The sequence below is a fragment of the Limulus polyphemus genome, unplaced genomic scaffold, assembly GCF_000517525.1.
Source record: "Limulus polyphemus unplaced genomic scaffold, Limulus_polyphemus-2.1.2 Scaffold1074, whole genome shotgun sequence".
NCBI classification, from domain to species: Eukaryota; Metazoa; Arthropoda; class Merostomata; order Xiphosura; family Limulidae; genus Limulus; species Limulus polyphemus.
The window spans coordinates 245588-265074 of record NW_013666684.1 but is presented as its reverse complement, the minus strand read 5'-3'; the positions used below and the strand labels follow the sequence as shown (position 1 = coordinate 265074).

Sequence of the window (19487 nt, the reverse complement as noted above, 5' to 3'; positions counted from 1 at the left end):
GTTATAGGCATGTTGTAGCAGAAGATAATTAGTGTGTGCACCATTTTAATTTATATAGTGCTCTGTGAACACAAATTAATTAGCATAAATCAGTTAAATGACGAAAAATTAGGTGTCTATTTACTTGTGACCACTCAGTGTACAGGTACATCAACAAAGTCAATGTCAACTGGTTTTATACTTTCTTTTATAATATAAGTACAGTGAAAAGTGTTTGTATTTTTCTTTGACTGGTTAATTTTTGAACTAGAAACACATATGAAAGATATATAAAGACAATGCATGAGAAAAACTAAAGGTGTGATGGTTCACAAACCAGATGAAAACGTTAATTTAGAACTTTAAAACAAATTATTTTTAATATATGTATATTAGTAAAGTAACAAAACTTTACATACTCTACAATGTGTAAAATCAACTCGTATTATTTCATGCAATATCATACTGCATACAGCTTCAGTCCTAAAATATAATTTATTCTTTCCATTTTCAAAATGTTGCCTTTAACTGCAGGCTAATATCATTTGTGCACTTTTGTAGCTTTCAGACCATGATGTATATACACAAGTAATTCCAAAATTATAGCTTCAAGATGGTGACTGACTACCTAGACTTCCCAAAATCATGTCACTTGCTGGAGTCTACAACCTATAGTTTTCAGTCCATAAATTTCTGCCTGGAGATCAAAAGCTGTAGTTGGCCAATGTATGTTCTTGACACATCAGTTGGAAACATGTAATGAATGTAAGAACTTAAGAAATGTAAAGTACATGTAATCAAATGTAATCCTATCTTCTAGGTTTTGCCTACTGTTTATACTCCTGGAAAAGGAAATTTAGTAAAAAGTGTGTGCATTTTTTACAGAAAAATGAAGAAATTTCTGCATGTGATAAAATGTACTATATCTTCTCGTGAATCAACTTTCAGATTTCAAGAATCTCCACCAGGTGTTTTACCTACAAGTTTTATATACTGATAATGTTACTTACCCTAGAAAAAATGTTAAACTTTCAACCAAAATATATACTGTTTCACATTCCTATTTAAGAGTTTATTTTCATTTTTGTAAAGTTAAAACCATTAGTATAATGTATTTTAATTTTTAATACAGCCTGCTTTCACCAAACTATCAAAAAGAAACTTATTTGATTCTTACTTGTACACTTTATTTCAGTTTCCTCTATAAGGAAAAAAAGTCAAATTCTGAAAATTGTGCCAAAATATTTTAAAAATTAAAACAGCTTTAAAAGAAATGTTCCAAATTTTCTGAAAAGAGTAGTCTCCTCCTTTTGATTCAGTTTATATATATGTGATAGAATATTCTTTATTTTCTTGGTCTCTATAAACATATATATAAAATTGTTGAAATAATGTAGATAAGAAGATGCACTTAAAAGTTATGTAGAAAAAATGATTATGTAGATAGAAAAACAGTATTAAAAAGCACTAAATATGTTAAGATAATACATTTGGTGAGGGTTTGCTGTTAATTTTCTAGTCATTTTATGAGACATCCTGTAGTTGCAGGTGAAACTGAGCAGTTTTTCAGGGAAATTATTAAACAGACTCATGATAGTTCAAAATACATACAATCAGGAAACAGTACATCACATGAAAAAAAAGATATTAAAAATAAAATTGATGCTTTTGACAAGTTGATTTGTATTAAACACTGATGGCTAAAATAGTTTTTTATTTTGTACAGCAACAAATCTGAAAAATTTTTTGAGTAGGGTGAATTTAATATAAATAATTATAAAGATTTTCTGATTATAAATAGCATACTTTTACTCCACAGTTTTAAAGAAACAAAGTAAGGATATTATTAAAGAATCAATGACAAGAATGGTTCTTAAAAAATAAAATTTTATTAATCTTTGCATCTAGTCATTACATAGGTAAGTAGAGAAAATCTATTAACTAATGTAATCATTTGTGTGTATATATATATATATATATATGCTTTGTATGTAACCTTAAACCTCAAGTTATATGTATTAATATAAACAATATTTATCAAATTTAATTGTATAATATGGCATAATTATTAATCTCTTTTTAAAACCTAATTAAGATTCGCATACCAAACACAAATAACATAGCAGTGCATTTTCTGTAAACAATAGTATATAATACACATTTACTTGGATATATAATAGTAGTACATGATTAACTACTGTAGCAGCATTCTTGTAAGTTTTGTACTCTAAGAAAATAGCAACTACTAAGACACTTACTGTCCTCCTACGAAAACAATTAAAAATGAATATTTCTTCAAAAATCCTAAAATAAAATACTGTAGGTATTATTAAAGATTTTTAACATTCACTGTTATATTATATCTTTTATAATGATGATATTCAACACTTGTGTTGTGGGCCTTGGTTAACTTGACCAATACATTTCATAAAATTACTTCTGGAGATCTGAAGTGTAAGCATCATAAACAAGTTTGGCTGAAACCAAGTCCTGTACAGCCATACCTAGAAGTACAAGGAACAGCCTAATCAAAAAATAATGCACGATTAGGTTTAAAAATCATTTTATTTGTTTTCTTATAGTTTTTACTGAAATACAATAAATATTATTAACAAAACAGCTGTATTCGCATTTGATTTTTTTTTACTGACACTTTTTTTAATACATTAATCACTTGCATTAACAGCTTTAAGTGATTATCCATAAATGCAGATAAATAATAAACTAGATTTTTTGTACAGCTTCTTTTCCCAGCATTTTTAAGTAAAACTACTGTACGTACCAGTAACTATCAAATTATAAACTGTGTTAATACTTGACAGTATACACATATCCATAGCTTATAATACACTCTTATTTTACCTTGTGAAAATAGAGAGAATCTGATAGTACAAAATACCAAATTTACGATGGTGTTAGCTTTATTCAAATGGGTATGGTTAATGGGAAGTCAGATATAGTTAATATTTCCATTTCCGTGCATAAACTTTTTACGCGTACTCACCAAGTGATTTGAATACAGTTGTTTTATCTCTGAAGGCTTCTTTCTTTCCCAAAATTACTTCTCCAATCTCTGCATACACTTCTACCTGTTCAAAATCAATAATCAGAACCACAGAACAATTACTAAGCCATATTAGTTCCTAATTTTATACTTTATTGCACATTACACTCATCAAAAATCTGTAGATGAAAGACTGCCGAGAGAAATAAATTAACTATATTTCAGCATAAAAACACACATTTCAAATATAGAACATTATCATGAACTACAACTACATTATAACTTGTATGATTATGGCTCTTTTTCTGCTTATCTGCTTTTTTTTTCAGTGCCTGTATAATTATCTTAAGGCTGAAAACACCTTAGAAGTTTTTTTGTTTATTATGCTCATTTGCTGTCACTGTTGAAAGTTAAGGTTGGTTCTTAGATAACACTGGTGATTACTACATATTAATAATTTCTTTCAGAAAATAAATACAATTTTTAATGGAAGAAAAACTAAAATATATGAACAGTTAAAAATATTTTCTTTAAAACATTTTATATTATAACATACACTCACAGCCAATACTGTATCTTGTATATTTTACCTTGTTATAATCCAAATGTTTTATCTGTAATTAAGAAACACAAACCATAAATGCTTACTCACTTCTGAAATAATAATGTCTCCCGATTCTACACAAGCAGCTTCTCTACTATCAGTATAGACAACAGCAGATCTCATCAACTCAGGGTCCAATTCCTGGCTTGTTGGATTTGAAGCACCAATCACTAGATGATTTTGTAGATAGTGAAGTTGTTAAAATAAAAGATTTTGATAACTAACGTAATCTTATTGTTAATTATAATTGAAACAAGAAAATAATATAATGGTTTAAATATTAGAAAGAACTATGTTATTTAAAATGCACATAAGTTTTTTGTCTATTTGGTATCAGTTGTACTTATTAAAACTTAACCAGGCATTATCACCTGGTGAAATGTTCTGAACAAAACAAAACTTTTACTATGTATAATCATTAAAAAGAAATGTCAGAGTATTACGTTTTTGTTTTGCTCTTTAAAAACTGCATTCTTTATTTGGTCCCTTACCATCTTTCCCAGAAGAAGTACGTATAATAGTATTTCAATCATACTAAGTCCACCATATCCATAGCTCAATACCAAAGCTCATCATGAAACAGTAGACAGCTTTCTTGATCAAGTTCTGTTATGGTAATAAACCTAAGGTTAAGTTAGCACTTGACCCTCACCTGATTTAGCATGTTCTAAATAACAACTCCAAAATTAAGTTTTTTAAATATGGAATGTATACTATAGGACAGCGAGATACATGCATGTAGTTTCTGTATACCACACCATCAACTTTACTATAACACTTACAGAAACTTCATAAGAGGATATATAATGAAATAACAATTGTTGTTCAGAACCATTATTTGATATCATTAAAATGTTGTGAAAACTTAGTAATACATCAATCAGTAATATTAAAATTATCATCCAAAAATAGTATCTAACATAACTTATAGTGATTCTGAAGACCAAGTTATACGCTGTGTATGAAATCAATATAATTAAAATAATAATTTCATTATATTTAGTTTAATCCATATCTTCTTTTGTCTGGAAAAAATACAGAACCTTATAACCCGAGGACTTTCAAAAAGTAGGCCTTTCTTTTTTTTTTTTAATCAGGGGCAAACTTTTGTAAGATGTAGACCATTGGACTTTGCTGAAGATGATAGTGCAGCTAAAATTTAGAAATGTAATCCAATAATTCTTAGGCAGAATAATAAAAAGAAATACATGTAAGTAAATAATATAATCAATGAAATAATTAAAATACTAGTCAACTATGTTAATTTCACAAAAATAAAAATTTAAAGATTTTCTCTAACAACATTTTAATTTAAATAAAGATTAAAATCCCAAGCACAATATATCTATACATCACTATAATTTAAGTGATGAATTTTATGAAAAATAACTTGGATTAACATAATGAAATTAAAATCTTTGAAATAATTATTAATGCATTTAACAATGTACAGAACTTGATAAAAAAAATTTAAACTTTTCATTTACAAAACAATTATGTTCAGCACCAATTCAGCATGTTAAAATGTTGCTTAAGACTTTTGGTTATCTATACATTCCATTATCACTAACCACAAATTCACAACTTAACCAGGCATGAGTTGGTGATAAATCAGGAATATATAAAATCTGTAAAATTTTGAAATTTAATAAAAATATACTACAATGATATGTGTGTGGATTAGGGCTTCCATTCTGTACAGGAAAAATGTCAGTAACTTTTATACTGGGGAGTTATTAAACATTCTTTGCCCTTCTTTTCACCAATATTTTCAATTCTCTGGTCAAAAGTCAATTGCTTCTATTTATGCTATTCCCTGTTTTATAGCTTAGAAAATGAATGTAGACCATCAGAAGATGATATTACGCTTCCTGTTACTTGCATCTGCAATGTGAAAAGGTGTTTCAAGTGCAATAAATGCAGTCAATATGAATATGACCAGAATGGGATATCCACTGAAATAAAGTTATTTATTAAGGAAACTTTTATCTGTACTTCTCTTATTTGAATATTTCTAGTTATTGTTTGTACTGAAATATCAAAGTTTCTGACCAAGTTTACACCTAAAACAGCAATTAACCCTCATCAAAATTAGTTTCAGTTTTTGTATTAGTTCAGACTCTTTAGATCCAAGTTTAAATGCTAAAATAATCAAAATGAAAAATTAGTACTTCTGTATCTAATGATGTAAAAAGTTATCACATTTTATTAGTTTTGGCCTAGTTTTAAGTTCAAGATTAAAGTATAAATGAAGTTTTCTTTATATACAAATGAATGTTTTTCTTTAACTCAGTTGGCAAGAAAGTATTAACTAACTTGGCTACTAGTCGAAATCTGTCTTTAAAATGATTCATCAAATTTTCAAAGAACATGGATTTTGCTTTAATACAAAACACCACTGACCATTGATATGAGCTCCTGGTTTAACCCACACTGCTTTCAGGATAGGAGTTTTTGAAAAAGTGGCTGTTACAATAATGTCTGCATCTCTCACAGCTTCTTCCACATTCGAGCAACACACACAATGAAAGCCTTTGTCGTTAAGTTCTTTCACCAGCTTTTCACCATTATTCTGATGAATGTTCCAAATTCTCACCTTGAAAGGAACTTCCATTATTTAATAAAAATACAGTGGTCAATAAAGGCATTTTACAAATTATTCACAATACAATAATCTTTAAGTAAAAAAAAATGGTTACTTTTGTCTAATCATTTATTATTTCTCACAAAAATGGCAATCTTGAATGTTTTGAATATTAGTTAAATTCTACAAACAGAAGTTCCCTTACATAGGAAAAGGTTTAAAGCCAAACAAGATGCCACAGACTGCTGATGCACAGGTCCAGATTGATAAACAATTCTTGTAAACTCAGGGCTCTACAGACTGCTGATACATAGTTCCAGATTGATAAACAATTCTTGTTAACTCGGGGCTCTACAGACTGCTGATACATAGGTCCAGACATTGATAAACAATTCTTGTTAACTCGGGGCTGTACAGACTGCTGATACATAGGTCCAGAGATGGATAAACAATTATTGTTAACTCGGGGCTGTACAGACTGCTAATATGTAGGTCCAGAGATGGATAAACAATTATTGTTAACTAGGGGTTCTACAGACTGCTGATACATAGGTCCAGAGATGGATAAACAATTCTTGTTAACTTGGGGATTTAGGTGGACCAGTTATGACTAAGTAGTAACAAGATTATTTAAAAGGTTAGTTCATTACAAGGGGAAAATGCATTAATGTTTTAATATTTCTGATATAAAAAGAAGAAACTGAGACTGAGGTGACTTGAATCTTTAAAAATATTTATTGGGCAGAGGTTTTAACCAATGAAGCTACTAAATGTAGCGTATCTTAGTTATCATTATGCTGATTAGTAAAGGCTTTCTTTCCTTGGCTAACTAGTTTGTACAATTTGAAATTCCTTTATTACAGTCCTCATCACAATTCTGACATAAATTGGACAATTAGGCTCTTGTTTAGCTTGAAATCTCTTTACTAAACATTCCCATCAAAAATAAACCCTATAATTAAACCAGTGAAGTGAGAATCAGGACTTTCTGCATCAACAGGGTACTAGTATCACTGGTTAAAGCATCTGCCCAATAAATAGAATCATAGGTTTGAGTCCTATTCAACACATTTCCAATTCTGAAGAAAAATTCTAATATTACAGGATTGTGCTATTGCTAGTTATTCTTGTATCAGCACTGTCAATGTTTTGTGTAATTCAATGTAGTATTCAATCAAGTCACAGCTTTCTAATATCTTTGTAAACCAATAACGATGATATTCAGCTTCGTGTATCTAAACAACTTAAAGATTTAAGGTTAACCTCATTAAATTAATTACTCTATGAAGTGATTTTAGCATCTTACCTCTATACGTTTAAGCCTTTTAAAGGTGAAAAAATAATTTTAACAAATTTACTATTGTAAATACTGTGTAATAACATTTATTCTTACCTCTTCAAAATTATACAAATGAGTTAATACTTCAAAATGGCTTCTTGCTTGAACACCTGCTCCAAGGATGGCCAGTATTTTGGGGTTTTCTGATGCTAAGTACTACAAACAAAAACCAGTTAACATATATAAACACTAGAGAAAAAATATCACATAGCAAATGGATAAAAAATTATGAATATATTAACAAAAGTTATATTTTACAAGCAAAAAAAAGATACAACATTTTTTTTCTTGAGACTTGTCTGTCACAAACATGAATAAATAAAGATCAATGCACAACCCTATGAACACTCATAAGTTCCTTTACTATATTGTAATCTAGCAGAAATCTTGTTTTCAGATAAATTATTTGTCAAAGATATTTCCTAAATGAATTTAAAAAGTAAGATTGGTTACAGGCACAAAATATGTTGGAAGCAGTTAAAAATAAATAACATAATTTAAAATATATAAAAAAGTTTTTTCCTTTAGAATGGAATGAATAAATTTCAATTTTATGGTGTTAGAAAAACATGTAGGTACACTCACCTTAGTAGCTACTGCAGTAGCACCTGCTGTTCTTTTGGCAGTAATGACAGGAGCTTCCAATATCTGGATGAAAAAAAGTTATTTTATTATCATTATTGTATACTACCATTTCTCAAACTGGAGCTCCAACCCAAAAGGGGGTCAAAAGATCATAAGAGAAATATTGCAATAAAGGATATTTAAGAGTATGTACAGCAATTTGCTATCACTTTGTGTGTGGTTTTTAAGAGGTGGGGGATCATTACAACCTGAAATATTTTCAAGGGGGAGGGGCATCAAAGACCTTTTGAGAACCCCTGATGTATACAAAAAATATATACTTTGGTGTTATCACTTTTTATGAAAAACATTCACATCGGTGGATGCAGAAAAATATTCATTCAATATCATTAACACCCATAGAAGATTTCCTTCACATTTTCATGACTGGTTATGTGAGTGTTTCTAAAAAAAATACATTGTTTCACATCATACCTAACTGTATGTGTGAAACAGTCTGGTTTATATTAATCATTCAATAAAAAAGCTTCAAATGTAAAATTTTTCTCAAAAAGAAAAAAATATCAGTTAGGAAACTGTGGCTCGAATGATAGCGGATATTATTTTCATGTCTCAAAAATATTTCACCTCCTGATCATGACTGGTTAAGATTTAAAATAATTGTAAAACTGATCACTAGAAGTTTTTGTGAAGTAGCTTCAATTTTGTTTTTATATTACTTCAAGCATTAATCTTATAGAAGATGTAGATACCACCATAATAGAAGTAAGTAGTTATAAAATCCAAAATACTATAGTATAAGTCCTAAAAGAAAGTAATCTAAAAGTTTATTGGATAGTCATGTCTCACTTGGGACTACACAAAGCATGGTAAATGTAGCATCTTAAATGTTCTGTGTGTCACCCACCATCTTTAAAATACAAAGCTTTTTTGATAGTACATTCCATTTCATGGAAAAACAACAACCTGTTTTCGGGATATAATCCGGTTGCTCCAATTGTTCAAATAATCTACTTCTTAAGAAAAAATAGCCTATTTCCCTAAATTTTTATTTTGTATTTGGGCTGCAGTAATTTATTGATTTCACCTTTGTTAAATTTCTATAAATAGAGCAAAAACCAGGTAACAATAAAAGAATTATGGTGAGAAAAGGCTACAGGCTATCTACGATTACGAGCTTAGAATATTACAGAAAAAAAAAAAGACTTCAACAAATAAACTGAAATATCTGAAAAGGAACTTTTTTTTTTCAGCTAGCAGTAACAAAAATATTATCAAGTATAAGTCAAGAAACTTGGCACAACAAGCACATGATTACCCCCCCCCCTTTATTTCACAGCAATTACTTATTTTAACTCTGGTGTTTTACTACATACATACATAAAATTTCTTCATAAAAATATTTTTCAGTGTTTGATAAGATATATTCAACACTATTCAAAAGCTTCATCCAGCATTTTGTTTTATATCTCTATAGTTAAACAAGTAATTTTAATAAGGACTGTTCTGCTTCATGGAACAGAACCTTGGGCCATAAGAAAAAAAAGGAGGAGGGTATTTTAGACAGAACAGAGATGAGAATGTTAAAATAGATGCTGGGAATATCTTTGAGAGAAAGAATAACAAGTGACGATATCAGGAAAAAAAAAGTTGGAGTCTGTACGATCACAAAAAAAAGCAAGATTGAGATGGTTGGGCCATGTAGTACAAAAGGAAGAAGGATGTACAATGAGAAGAGCATTGGAAATATTAGTGGAGGGATGAAGAAGTAAAGGAAGATGAAGAATACAGGGGAGAGATGTGTTTGACTGGGATATGGTGCAACTAGGAATGATGCATAGGACCATAATCTACGGAGAAGAAAGACTCAAGAGGCTAGCCCCATACTAGAATGAGATTAAGGTCATACGAAGTTAAACTAGTAATTTTAATAAAAAGCAACCTTGCTTGGTCATCTTTAAACATCCTAGTTTTGTAACTGTAAAATAATTCCTGAACAAAAATTATGAAATTGTTCTCTTGGGAAAAGATAGCTTGATAAGAGAAAACGTGTGTATGCCTTTGGTAGCCTTGAGTTCTGTGGTGATAGGACTAGGGGGAAAACACTAATAATTACGTCTTAGATACATCATATAAAAGTTTAGTTTCACATCACTTCTTACAATTACTTTTCTCATATTCAGTGGTCAAAATGGGCCAGCATATGATGATATGCCATACAGGAACTTCTTAGAACCTATAAACTGAAACTTGTCAGAATATTTTAATAGTTTCATCTCAGAACCTCTAAACATCCATTTCAACCACTGCTTATTATTATTAACTTTTGAAATAGATTACCTGATAATTAAGATAGCATAGAATCATCTATTGGATTTTGCTTTTTGTCTAACTATTTACTTTCAGCTAAACATTTCAGGCTAATATTTTGGGAAGTTGGTTGATAAGTTCAGTGATTTTTTTGTTAGGTAAATTTTTCATTTGAACAGGTAATAAATAAATAATATAGAACGAGCTCTTGTTTTTTTAACTTATTTTTAACCCTATCAAAGTCTCAGTTCTTTATGGGCCTCATCACAAAAACAGTTCTCATCATACTTGTACTTTAAAAACGAATTCATACGCAAACATTAAAGAGATCTCTGAAGCTTATATGACAAAGTTCTATGCGTACGTCTACATACAGAATCAGAAGGAAGACATCATAAAGACTTAATCAACTGTGAGTATATATATTATGAGTGTTTTCCTCAAGGTAAATATAAAAAATAGCCATTATTCTAAAAAGAAATGATGAACTTACATATTTATAAATATACTATATAAGAAATTAATTTCTTTCACACATCCTAAATCTATGCACATGTATATAGTGTATAATATACACAGGAACTATAACCCCAGTTTGAACAAGGGTAAGGGACTGTATTTATTACCGCCTTCAAAACACCATCTACTGCACTGAAAAGTAATATAACTCCTTGAATTCTCGGCAGTCCCCTCAAGTGATTATCGTTATATACAGTGATGATCTTAGTTGCTAGTGCTTCGTGTGGAGAGCTGCAAACTGGCATGGAAAACAATAACCTAAAATAAAGACAAAAAATGTTATTTCAAACACAGTCGTTTCTATACAAAGATATTATATTTACCAAATAAATAGCAGCCAGGCATATATGATTATAAAAAATGAACATTATCTATTTGTTGTACATGGTAATAGATGACACAGGTGACCAATATCTATGTTTTTTTGTTTTGTTACAAATTTTAAAACTGGAAATTTATTGAATTAGTGTTACCACTTTTTTACCTAAAAATGAATTTCAAGAAGATACTCTCATCTTCACAGAACTAAGAGCTATTACTTCACACATCTGCCGAGAAGATTTCTGCAAGTGCCACAAACCTTGAAAGAAATTCTCACTCCTGTATGTATTAAATTGGATAGCACATCTTATGATGTAATCATCATTAGACTACAACTCTCCACCAATAGGAGGGTGACACATCCTCCATGCGTTATAAACCCCATGAACCTTTTAGGTTGTAATTGAAACTCATTCTGCTACATGTTTAATTCTTTCATTCTGAATAATTAGTTGTTTAACTAATCCTTTCAGTTCTTCAAAACCATTGTCAAGGAATTAATATTTCATAGTACTTGAGCTAATGACCCCATAACTTTTGGATGGTGCCTTCAGTTGTATATCTTTGACCTTAATAGATTCAAGTTTCAGCACTAACTGCTGTACTTCCTTTAAAGATGTTCATCTACTCTGATTCAGTCTAACTCATATCTGTTATTGCATCTATGAGTTGGTCAAGTGCCAAGAATTCCATAATTTTGTGTGGAGCAGCTGGGTAAGATAATTAGGTATGCCTTTCCAAATGTTCTCCAAGTTTGGCTAAGGTCCCTTCTTTCCTCTGTACTCTTCTCCTGAACTTTTTTTTTGGAAACTTTCTTCTGATATGTCTCTCCAGCTTCTTAGGTAAAGCAACTACCAGTGAATGATAGTTGTTTCGACTCTCAGCTAGAAAATCACTTAATATCGTTAAAGCTGATCCTTTTAAATGGGCAACAAGATGAATAGGTCGTTGTTCAATATACCTTTTCACTTTGGAAACAACTTCAAAGTGAGTTTGATATGCCTCCATTGGTTTATCGACAAGGCAGTACTGTTGAGCTGACCAATTCAATTCTGGAACTAGATTTGATAGTGACATAGCTAGGGTAATTTTAAGGTCATGCAGTTGCAGATATCTCAGCAGTTGTGGTAACAGGTGTAGGCTACATTTATTCTATTAATAATATTTTCTAGCAAATGATGTTTTAGGTTTGAATTCTTAGGCAAATGCAAAAAAAAGGTGTTGCTCGCTTGAGCTTTTCATTTAACACTGAATTTTCCAAATGTTTTATTCTGTTATTTGATAAAATTTTCTAACTCACTGATCTACCAATTTTGATGTTTCTGTGTCTCATATATGTATTTTTGTACTTCAGTTTTGTCATTATAGGTCTTCTGTACTTTGTTTATATCTTTATGTTCATATTCAATCTTGTCACTGTAATCCCTCTGCACATCTCCAATAACTTCATCAATCTTGTCTCCAATTAATCTATTTTTGTTCTTAGTTTTTAAATATTACATTACTTTCTTTTAACTCCTTTTTTAAATTCTCCTCTCCTACCCTTTAATCTTCTTTTAATGTTCTATTTCTTTCTTCTTTTTTTTTAAATTTTCTGTCATTCTTCTTGATCTTTTAATGTTGTCTCTTTCTGCTTTTCTTCTTTACGATGTTTCATCGTTTCCAGCAAATTTTCGGTCTCGCTTCATGCTTGTAAAGTTTAGATAAATTTCTATTTTATTTTCACCAAAATAATTCCTCTCCTGACGCCATTGTTATGACATATTCTATCTTTGGGTGGGTTCTGTAAAATTATTCGGTAAGAATGTAAGGATAATGCGAAATCCAGTCAACATAAGGATAACGAATTAATTTATATCTTCAATGATATTTTATACAGGTTGTTAATAGGTAGATCAAACTTCACAAACAACTAATGATACGCCTAACTCACAGACACAAACTCAACCAATCGCTTACTTCCAAATTCCCTTGCTAATCCATCAATAAAAAATGTGCTAATTGGCCAATTTATTAATCTAATCACTGACCTACAGTAACTAATTATCACTATCTCACTCAATAAAACTCGAAAAGACACTAACTGATTAATTCATTCTTAACTCACTTTATCTGGTATTTCTACACTGTACTTTCTTTCACGAAAAATCGAGAATCCACAGATGTCTAAACTTCCATATACCTTCTAGAGTGCACTCAGTTATTACACAATGTAAATAACTTCTGTCCAGTGAATAAAATTTTAAAATATTAAAAATACAGCCTACAACAGCATTTAATGCTGCACACCGATTTTAAAAGTTGTCGAGAAACTCCTGTTGAAAATCACCAGACCAAACCTGTCTGGTGTTTATACTACAGTCTGATTCTTTTTTTTCTTTGCCAGTGGTATTCTATCGATTAAAACTGGGTGCCCTCTTTATAAGAAAAGACTTCCACATTTCATAAGAAGACGTTGCGTTGCATGAATGTATGTCAGAAGTATTCATTTCAAATGTCACAAGCGTTGGTAGACAGGAATTTGTAAAAATATTTGTACACAAAAAACAAAATAACATTATTGACATCTTCTTTGCATTAGCCATTTTAGTATTTATATAATCTTTGTTAATATTATCTATAATTATAGTTCATACTTTTCAACATATTTCTAGAGATGTTGAACTTTTACTTAAATATAAACATTACTGCATGATCATGTAAAACAGAATTCGCAATGAAGAGTCAGAGTAATGTTGCATGTATATTGTATTATTAGTTAATCATTTACAGATAAACATGTAAGAATATGTTTCAAAACCACTTTTCCTTGAAAAATTAGGCTGGTTTCTGTCAATAAAATGTGTTGGTAGAAACAAACTTAATTGTATAAAGATCAGTGAACCAAATTCATTGTAACGACTTTAAGACACTTCTTACATAGGAGAAACTAACCGCTAGCCTTCATCAACACAGAAAAAACATTTGTATTTAGAGAAGTTATCTTTACCAAAAACAATAGAATTTATAGACCCCTGCCAACCTGTGACCCTGATTATGGGATGTCAATGTTTGTCAAAATACGGGATGTCAACCTTGATCTTTTGCTTCGCCATCTCCGCCTTCTTCAATTCCGAATGGAAAATTTAAATCAGGACTTATATCCTAATATAGTTATTAAAAGCTCACTTTAATTAATCGTAATCTCCACGAGCGGAGATTAATATCCCTAAATAACTGCCCCAAATTTTTCTTTTACCACAAAACCAAGCCAAACATTAATAAATATACAATATACATTATTAGTTATTTTATTTTTACCTTATTTAGTTGTTTTGATAATAGTTCAGAAAAAACTACCTTTACACTCCAGAAAAATATTAAAGAATATATTTTTATTTCAACCAACGTTTCACCTTTGTGGCTTCATCAGGATTAATATACACAACTGTTTATCTGGAGTTTAAAGGTCGTTTCTTCTGAACTTTTATCAAAATAAGTAAATCCCTCTAGTACGCACTACAAAATTTGAAAGACAACAAAACATTATTTAGTTGTTGTTTATTTCTTTAACATGATTGTTTAATGACATAATATTTTTCTGAAATTGTATGTTGTAACACGTGAAAGTTTGAACTGTTGTGCGATTCTATTCAGATCTTGTACCCCCCAGTGGCACGGCGGTATGTCTGCAGACTTACTATGCTAGAAACCAGGTTTCGATACCCGTGGTGGGCAGAGCACAGATAGCCCTTGTGTAGCTTTGTGCATAATTAAAAACAAACAATCAGATCTTGCCATCTGATTATGATAGATAAATCTAGTGAAACGTGGTGATTAAAAACAAAATGTTTTTAAATAATTTTAATCGTTAACCGTAAATAAATGAATAACATTTTCGTTGACATGTTCTTCCTGCATATAATTCATGTAATACTACAATTAACTAAATAAAAGAAAATGTAAAAGTAAATTCCTGTTACATATAAATTGTCATATACATGAGAGAGAGAGAAAGATAGAACCTACCCATTATAATCCCGAACGGTCACGTTCTCTCTTACAGGCTGAATAACTTGACCATCATCGCTTGAGTAAAGGACAAAAGATGTCTCAAGGCATGAAATCAGGGAGTCCCATCTTCCATCAATGTATCTTGTAATTTTTTCTGAATTCAAAAACACTGGCGAGGAATCAAATTCCATTACTATTTTAAAAAGTAAAATTTGATGCTTATGGCCTCCACCGTTAACTAAGAAATCACGAGTATTTTTCAAATAAACAGGCCTATTAAGTTACATTCCCGTAAACATACATTTTTCAATGTTTCCCCAACGTCGACCTAGTGACAAAAAATAAAAGAGAAAGACGTGTTAATAGGTGTTGGTGAAATATGTAATGAATAAATTAATACAAGAAAGATAAACTATAAATACATAGTCAATGTGAAAAGGCTGAAAAGCCATTTGTTCAATTTAAAGTATTTTAAATCATAGTAGTGGAAACCAAACACTTCCAGATCACATCAAAAGGCAACGCTTTTCGTCACAGAAAAAAAAAATGTTTAAATTATTTTATTAAAATTAAATATTTCAATTGATTCAATTAAAAATAGTGATTTTATATACAAATAACATAATTTAGTGGATCATACTACATCAAAGTACTTTTACGTATCTGCTTGTTTGATAATTTCCGGTAAAAATTCTTTCCAAGAAACTTCAGCGATACAAGTCCCTTCTTGATTAAAACTAGTTTATTTTTTCTCGCTATAACTTTTTGTAATACACAGAATTTCCACAGACACTTTAAACTTAACAACCTTTATAACACACGCTATAAGTCGCAGTGATTCACACATTTTATTTACGGTGCCTACTGTTAGCTTGACTCAATTATCAATTTATTTCTCTTCAATCTATCTCCGGTTTATATACTAAAGAAGAGGGCGTCTAGCAAACGCTGGGACATTCGTGAGGTTCCCCGATCTTTCTAGAAACTCCAGCGCGCATACTCCCAGCGTCGCGTGACTTCTACTGTCGTAACAGCATTTACAATTTTGTTGTTGTTTTTTTCTGTGTAAAAATATTTGTATTCCGTTGTTAGGATTTTGCTCTGGTAAATGTGCAGTTCTAACTGATGGTTTCAGCCTCAGGAAGCAAATATGAAAGTAAATAAAAAAGCACGAAGCAATGAGCTATTTTATTACACTGCTTGAGGCAAATAGTTAATTATTTTCGAACGATTGTGCACGGTCTCATTTCCGGTCGAATCTGAATTAGTTAACCTTCTGGTTAACAAATCCAATCTAATCGTCTCTTTTGCGATCTCGATAACTTGTGTATTATCATATTTTACCCTTCGATTACTTAGAATTTCTATATGTGTTCCGGTAATCCGGACGTACGAAATTCGTAAGTTATATCAATCTTTTTGCTGATTGTGTGGTACATCCAAATGAAGCTGAATTAACTTTTGAACTATATCGTATTCCACTTCATAACAAAATATTTTATCAAAATGTCGATCACGAATTAATACTAAACTCTTGCTAACTCGGTTAGTATAAAATGGAACTAGAAGTTGGACACAAGGTGAAAATAGAAAAATGCACAACATATACTAAGCACTAAACAGTTGGTGTCACTTCGTTAGAATACGACAGATTGACATTTTTAATGGATACTCTCAGTGGCTTATTCTTCATATCAAAACTGATCAAATCCATCGTTCTGCAAAAAAACCTTGCATTTGCCCAGAGTAACTAGCGCTATCACATGAAGGATCATTCTCATTACAACAAAGGTGGAGCCTTAACCCCTAGATATCATCGGAACTATCATTGAAAGACACTGCTGTTGACTTTCTTACCCAACGTGCAGTATTGAGTAATATCTCCTCCTGTCCCAGGGCAGAGCAGATATTATCTCTAGAAAATGACAAAGGAACAACAAAAAAAAACAAGAAAGAAATGAAATTAACAGCTTTTTTGAACACATTTTATGTGAAACCTGCACAGATACAGAATAAATGATAAATTCAGAATAAATACCATAATATTGCACATAGCATATTCATAAACAACACTATTTAAAATTAGTGGATCTTCAAGAAATAGAAATGCTAATACGGCAGTAGTTCGTAGAATTAATTAGTTCCTCTGGTTGTTGAATGCTTGTTCACAATCAGCAATCCAATAAAACTTATTTGGCTTTACATGTAGCTTGTGTGGAGGAAAGCTACATCAGAGAATACTGCTAAAATGAAATTAATAATAGCACAGTCAAAGAACTCCTCTTACCTCATGTAATTCTTTGATGTTGGCCAATTCTGAACAGATTCAATCTTAAATAGGTCTATAGACACACCCACTGTGCTGAGTATGTGTCCCAGGAAACTCACTTGTCTGTGGAACATTTCACCCTTTTTGGAATTCAGCTTAAGATTATGTTTCTGTAACCAATCCAGAACTTTTCTTAGCCCATCATAAGCATCATCAAGGTCTTCCCATGTATGATCATGCCATCAAAGTAGATGAGTACGATGATGCAGACTAGTTCAGAGACAGTACACCCCATTATTTATTGAAATGTAGCAGGTGTATCACATAACTAACTGTAACACAAAATATTGCCACAATTCATTTTCTGCAGTAAAGGTTGCATTCTCCCTACTTGGTTTCCAGACTTGCACTTGCCAATATTCTCTATTTAGATTCAATATTGAAAACGATTTTGATCCAAATAAAGCATTCATTGTAGAGTCAAGCCTTGGCAGTGGGTAGGAATCCTTCTTTGTGACGTCATTCACTTTCCATTAGTCCATGTACAAACTTATGTATTTACCATTTCATATGACACATCCAAGTAAAATAACTGAGAAAGGCTTCCCAAGTTTGACTAATGTCTCTTCTTCTTTCCCCTGCATTCTGCTCCTGAACTCTTCTTACTGGTGTATCACTCTGAACCTGTTGGATAAGGCAGCCACCAATGCTTAATAGTTGTTCCATTTAAACATGCAGCAACATGAATAGCTTGTTGTTCATTATTCCACCCGTTCACATTGTAGAATATTCCAAAATGAGCTTGATACGCCTACCATGGTACCTTTCTATCATGGTCCAGTGATTTCTTGATTGGTCTATGTTGTTGAAATAGTAACATATCTGGAGTAGTCCAAGGAGATTTTGCAGTCACAAATGGCACACCAATATTGATAACAGGTATAGACCAAATATGTTCTCATACTTAATATTTTATAGGAAATGATGATGTACGTTGGAATTCTTGGATGGATGTAGAAAGAGCTGTGGCTGGTTTGATCTCTGCATTTACCAATTCATTTTTAAAATGTTTTATTTTGTCACTGATGTTCTCTTCTACTACATTGATCTTACAGTTATAATCTTTCAGTACTTCTTCAATTTTGTCATTACAGCATTTTTGTACTTTGCTGATGTCTTTGTTTACTTTTTGTTTTTGTACTTTGTCGATACATTGTTGTAGTTCTTCAGTCTTGTTGTTGTAGTCCCTCTGTACGTGTGCAATAGCTTTGTGGTTCTAGTCTTTAATCAGATGTATTTTTGTTTCTAATTCTTCTTTAAATTGTATGTCTCATTCTTTTAACTTCTCATTGAGCTTCTAATCCTTTCATAACTAATTTATAGTATATCTGTAATAAGGAATGTTCAGGTTATTTTCTACACTTTCATGTAGGCGTTCCACATAATTTAAGACATCTTTATAAACTGGATGTGCGAAGGTTGTAAATATGTATTGATTCGTCCCTCACATCATAATTTTTTACTTTTACATACATTTATTCTTAATCTTCGTTTAATGCACTGTCACTTTGTGCTTTTTTTTCTTTCCACTGTTTCATTGTCTCCAGCAAATTTTCGATCTCACTTCGTGCACGTGGTGTCATCTTGAAGTTCGGGCACAGTTTAATTTTATTTTCACCAAAATCGTCTGTTGTAACGTGTTCTATCGTTGGGCGAGTTCTTTGGATTGCTTAGTAAAATTATTGCGAAGCCCAGTCCACATAACAATAATAGAATGATTCAAATTCGATGACGAGGAACCCACTTTGAGACTAATAATGGCTGGAGACGGCTTGAGTGGGTAATGAAGAAAAACTTTAATGTAAGTTTAACATGACAGCAAATGTACAACGTTTCGACAAGGTTTTGTCATCATCTGGTACAAGCAATTTACAAGCAATATCCGTGTCAGTGTAAATTACTTGTACCTGATGATGACAA

General features: G+C 31.1%; 1 protein-coding gene across 2 annotated transcripts; it reads right to left on the bottom strand.

The window, feature by feature from the left end:
- Nucleotides 1–1846: 1846 nt before the first annotated feature.
- Nucleotides 1847–15689, bottom strand: LOC106462012 (ketimine reductase mu-crystallin-like). Of its 2 annotated transcripts, XR_002611127.1 has the most exons (9): nt 15254–15689; nt 11032–11182; nt 8096–8158; nt 7565–7666; nt 5991–6183; nt 3636–3757; nt 2984–3068; nt 1969–2483; nt 1847–1937 (listed from the first exon to the last, which is right to left on the bottom strand). XR_002611127.1 is itself a non-coding variant. In XM_013921879.2 (8 exons), the coding sequence occupies exons 1-8, from the start codon at nt 15427–15429 to the stop codon at nt 2413–2415; spliced, it is 963 nt and encodes a 320-aa protein (XP_013777333.1). In that variant the 5' UTR covers nt 15430–15689; the 3' UTR covers nt 1847–2412. The 2 variants fall into 2 exon arrangements, 1 of the variants encoding a protein (XP_013777333.1); XM_013921879.2 differs by having other exon boundaries at nt 1847–2483.
- Between the last annotated feature and the right edge of the window lie 3798 nt (nt 15690–19487).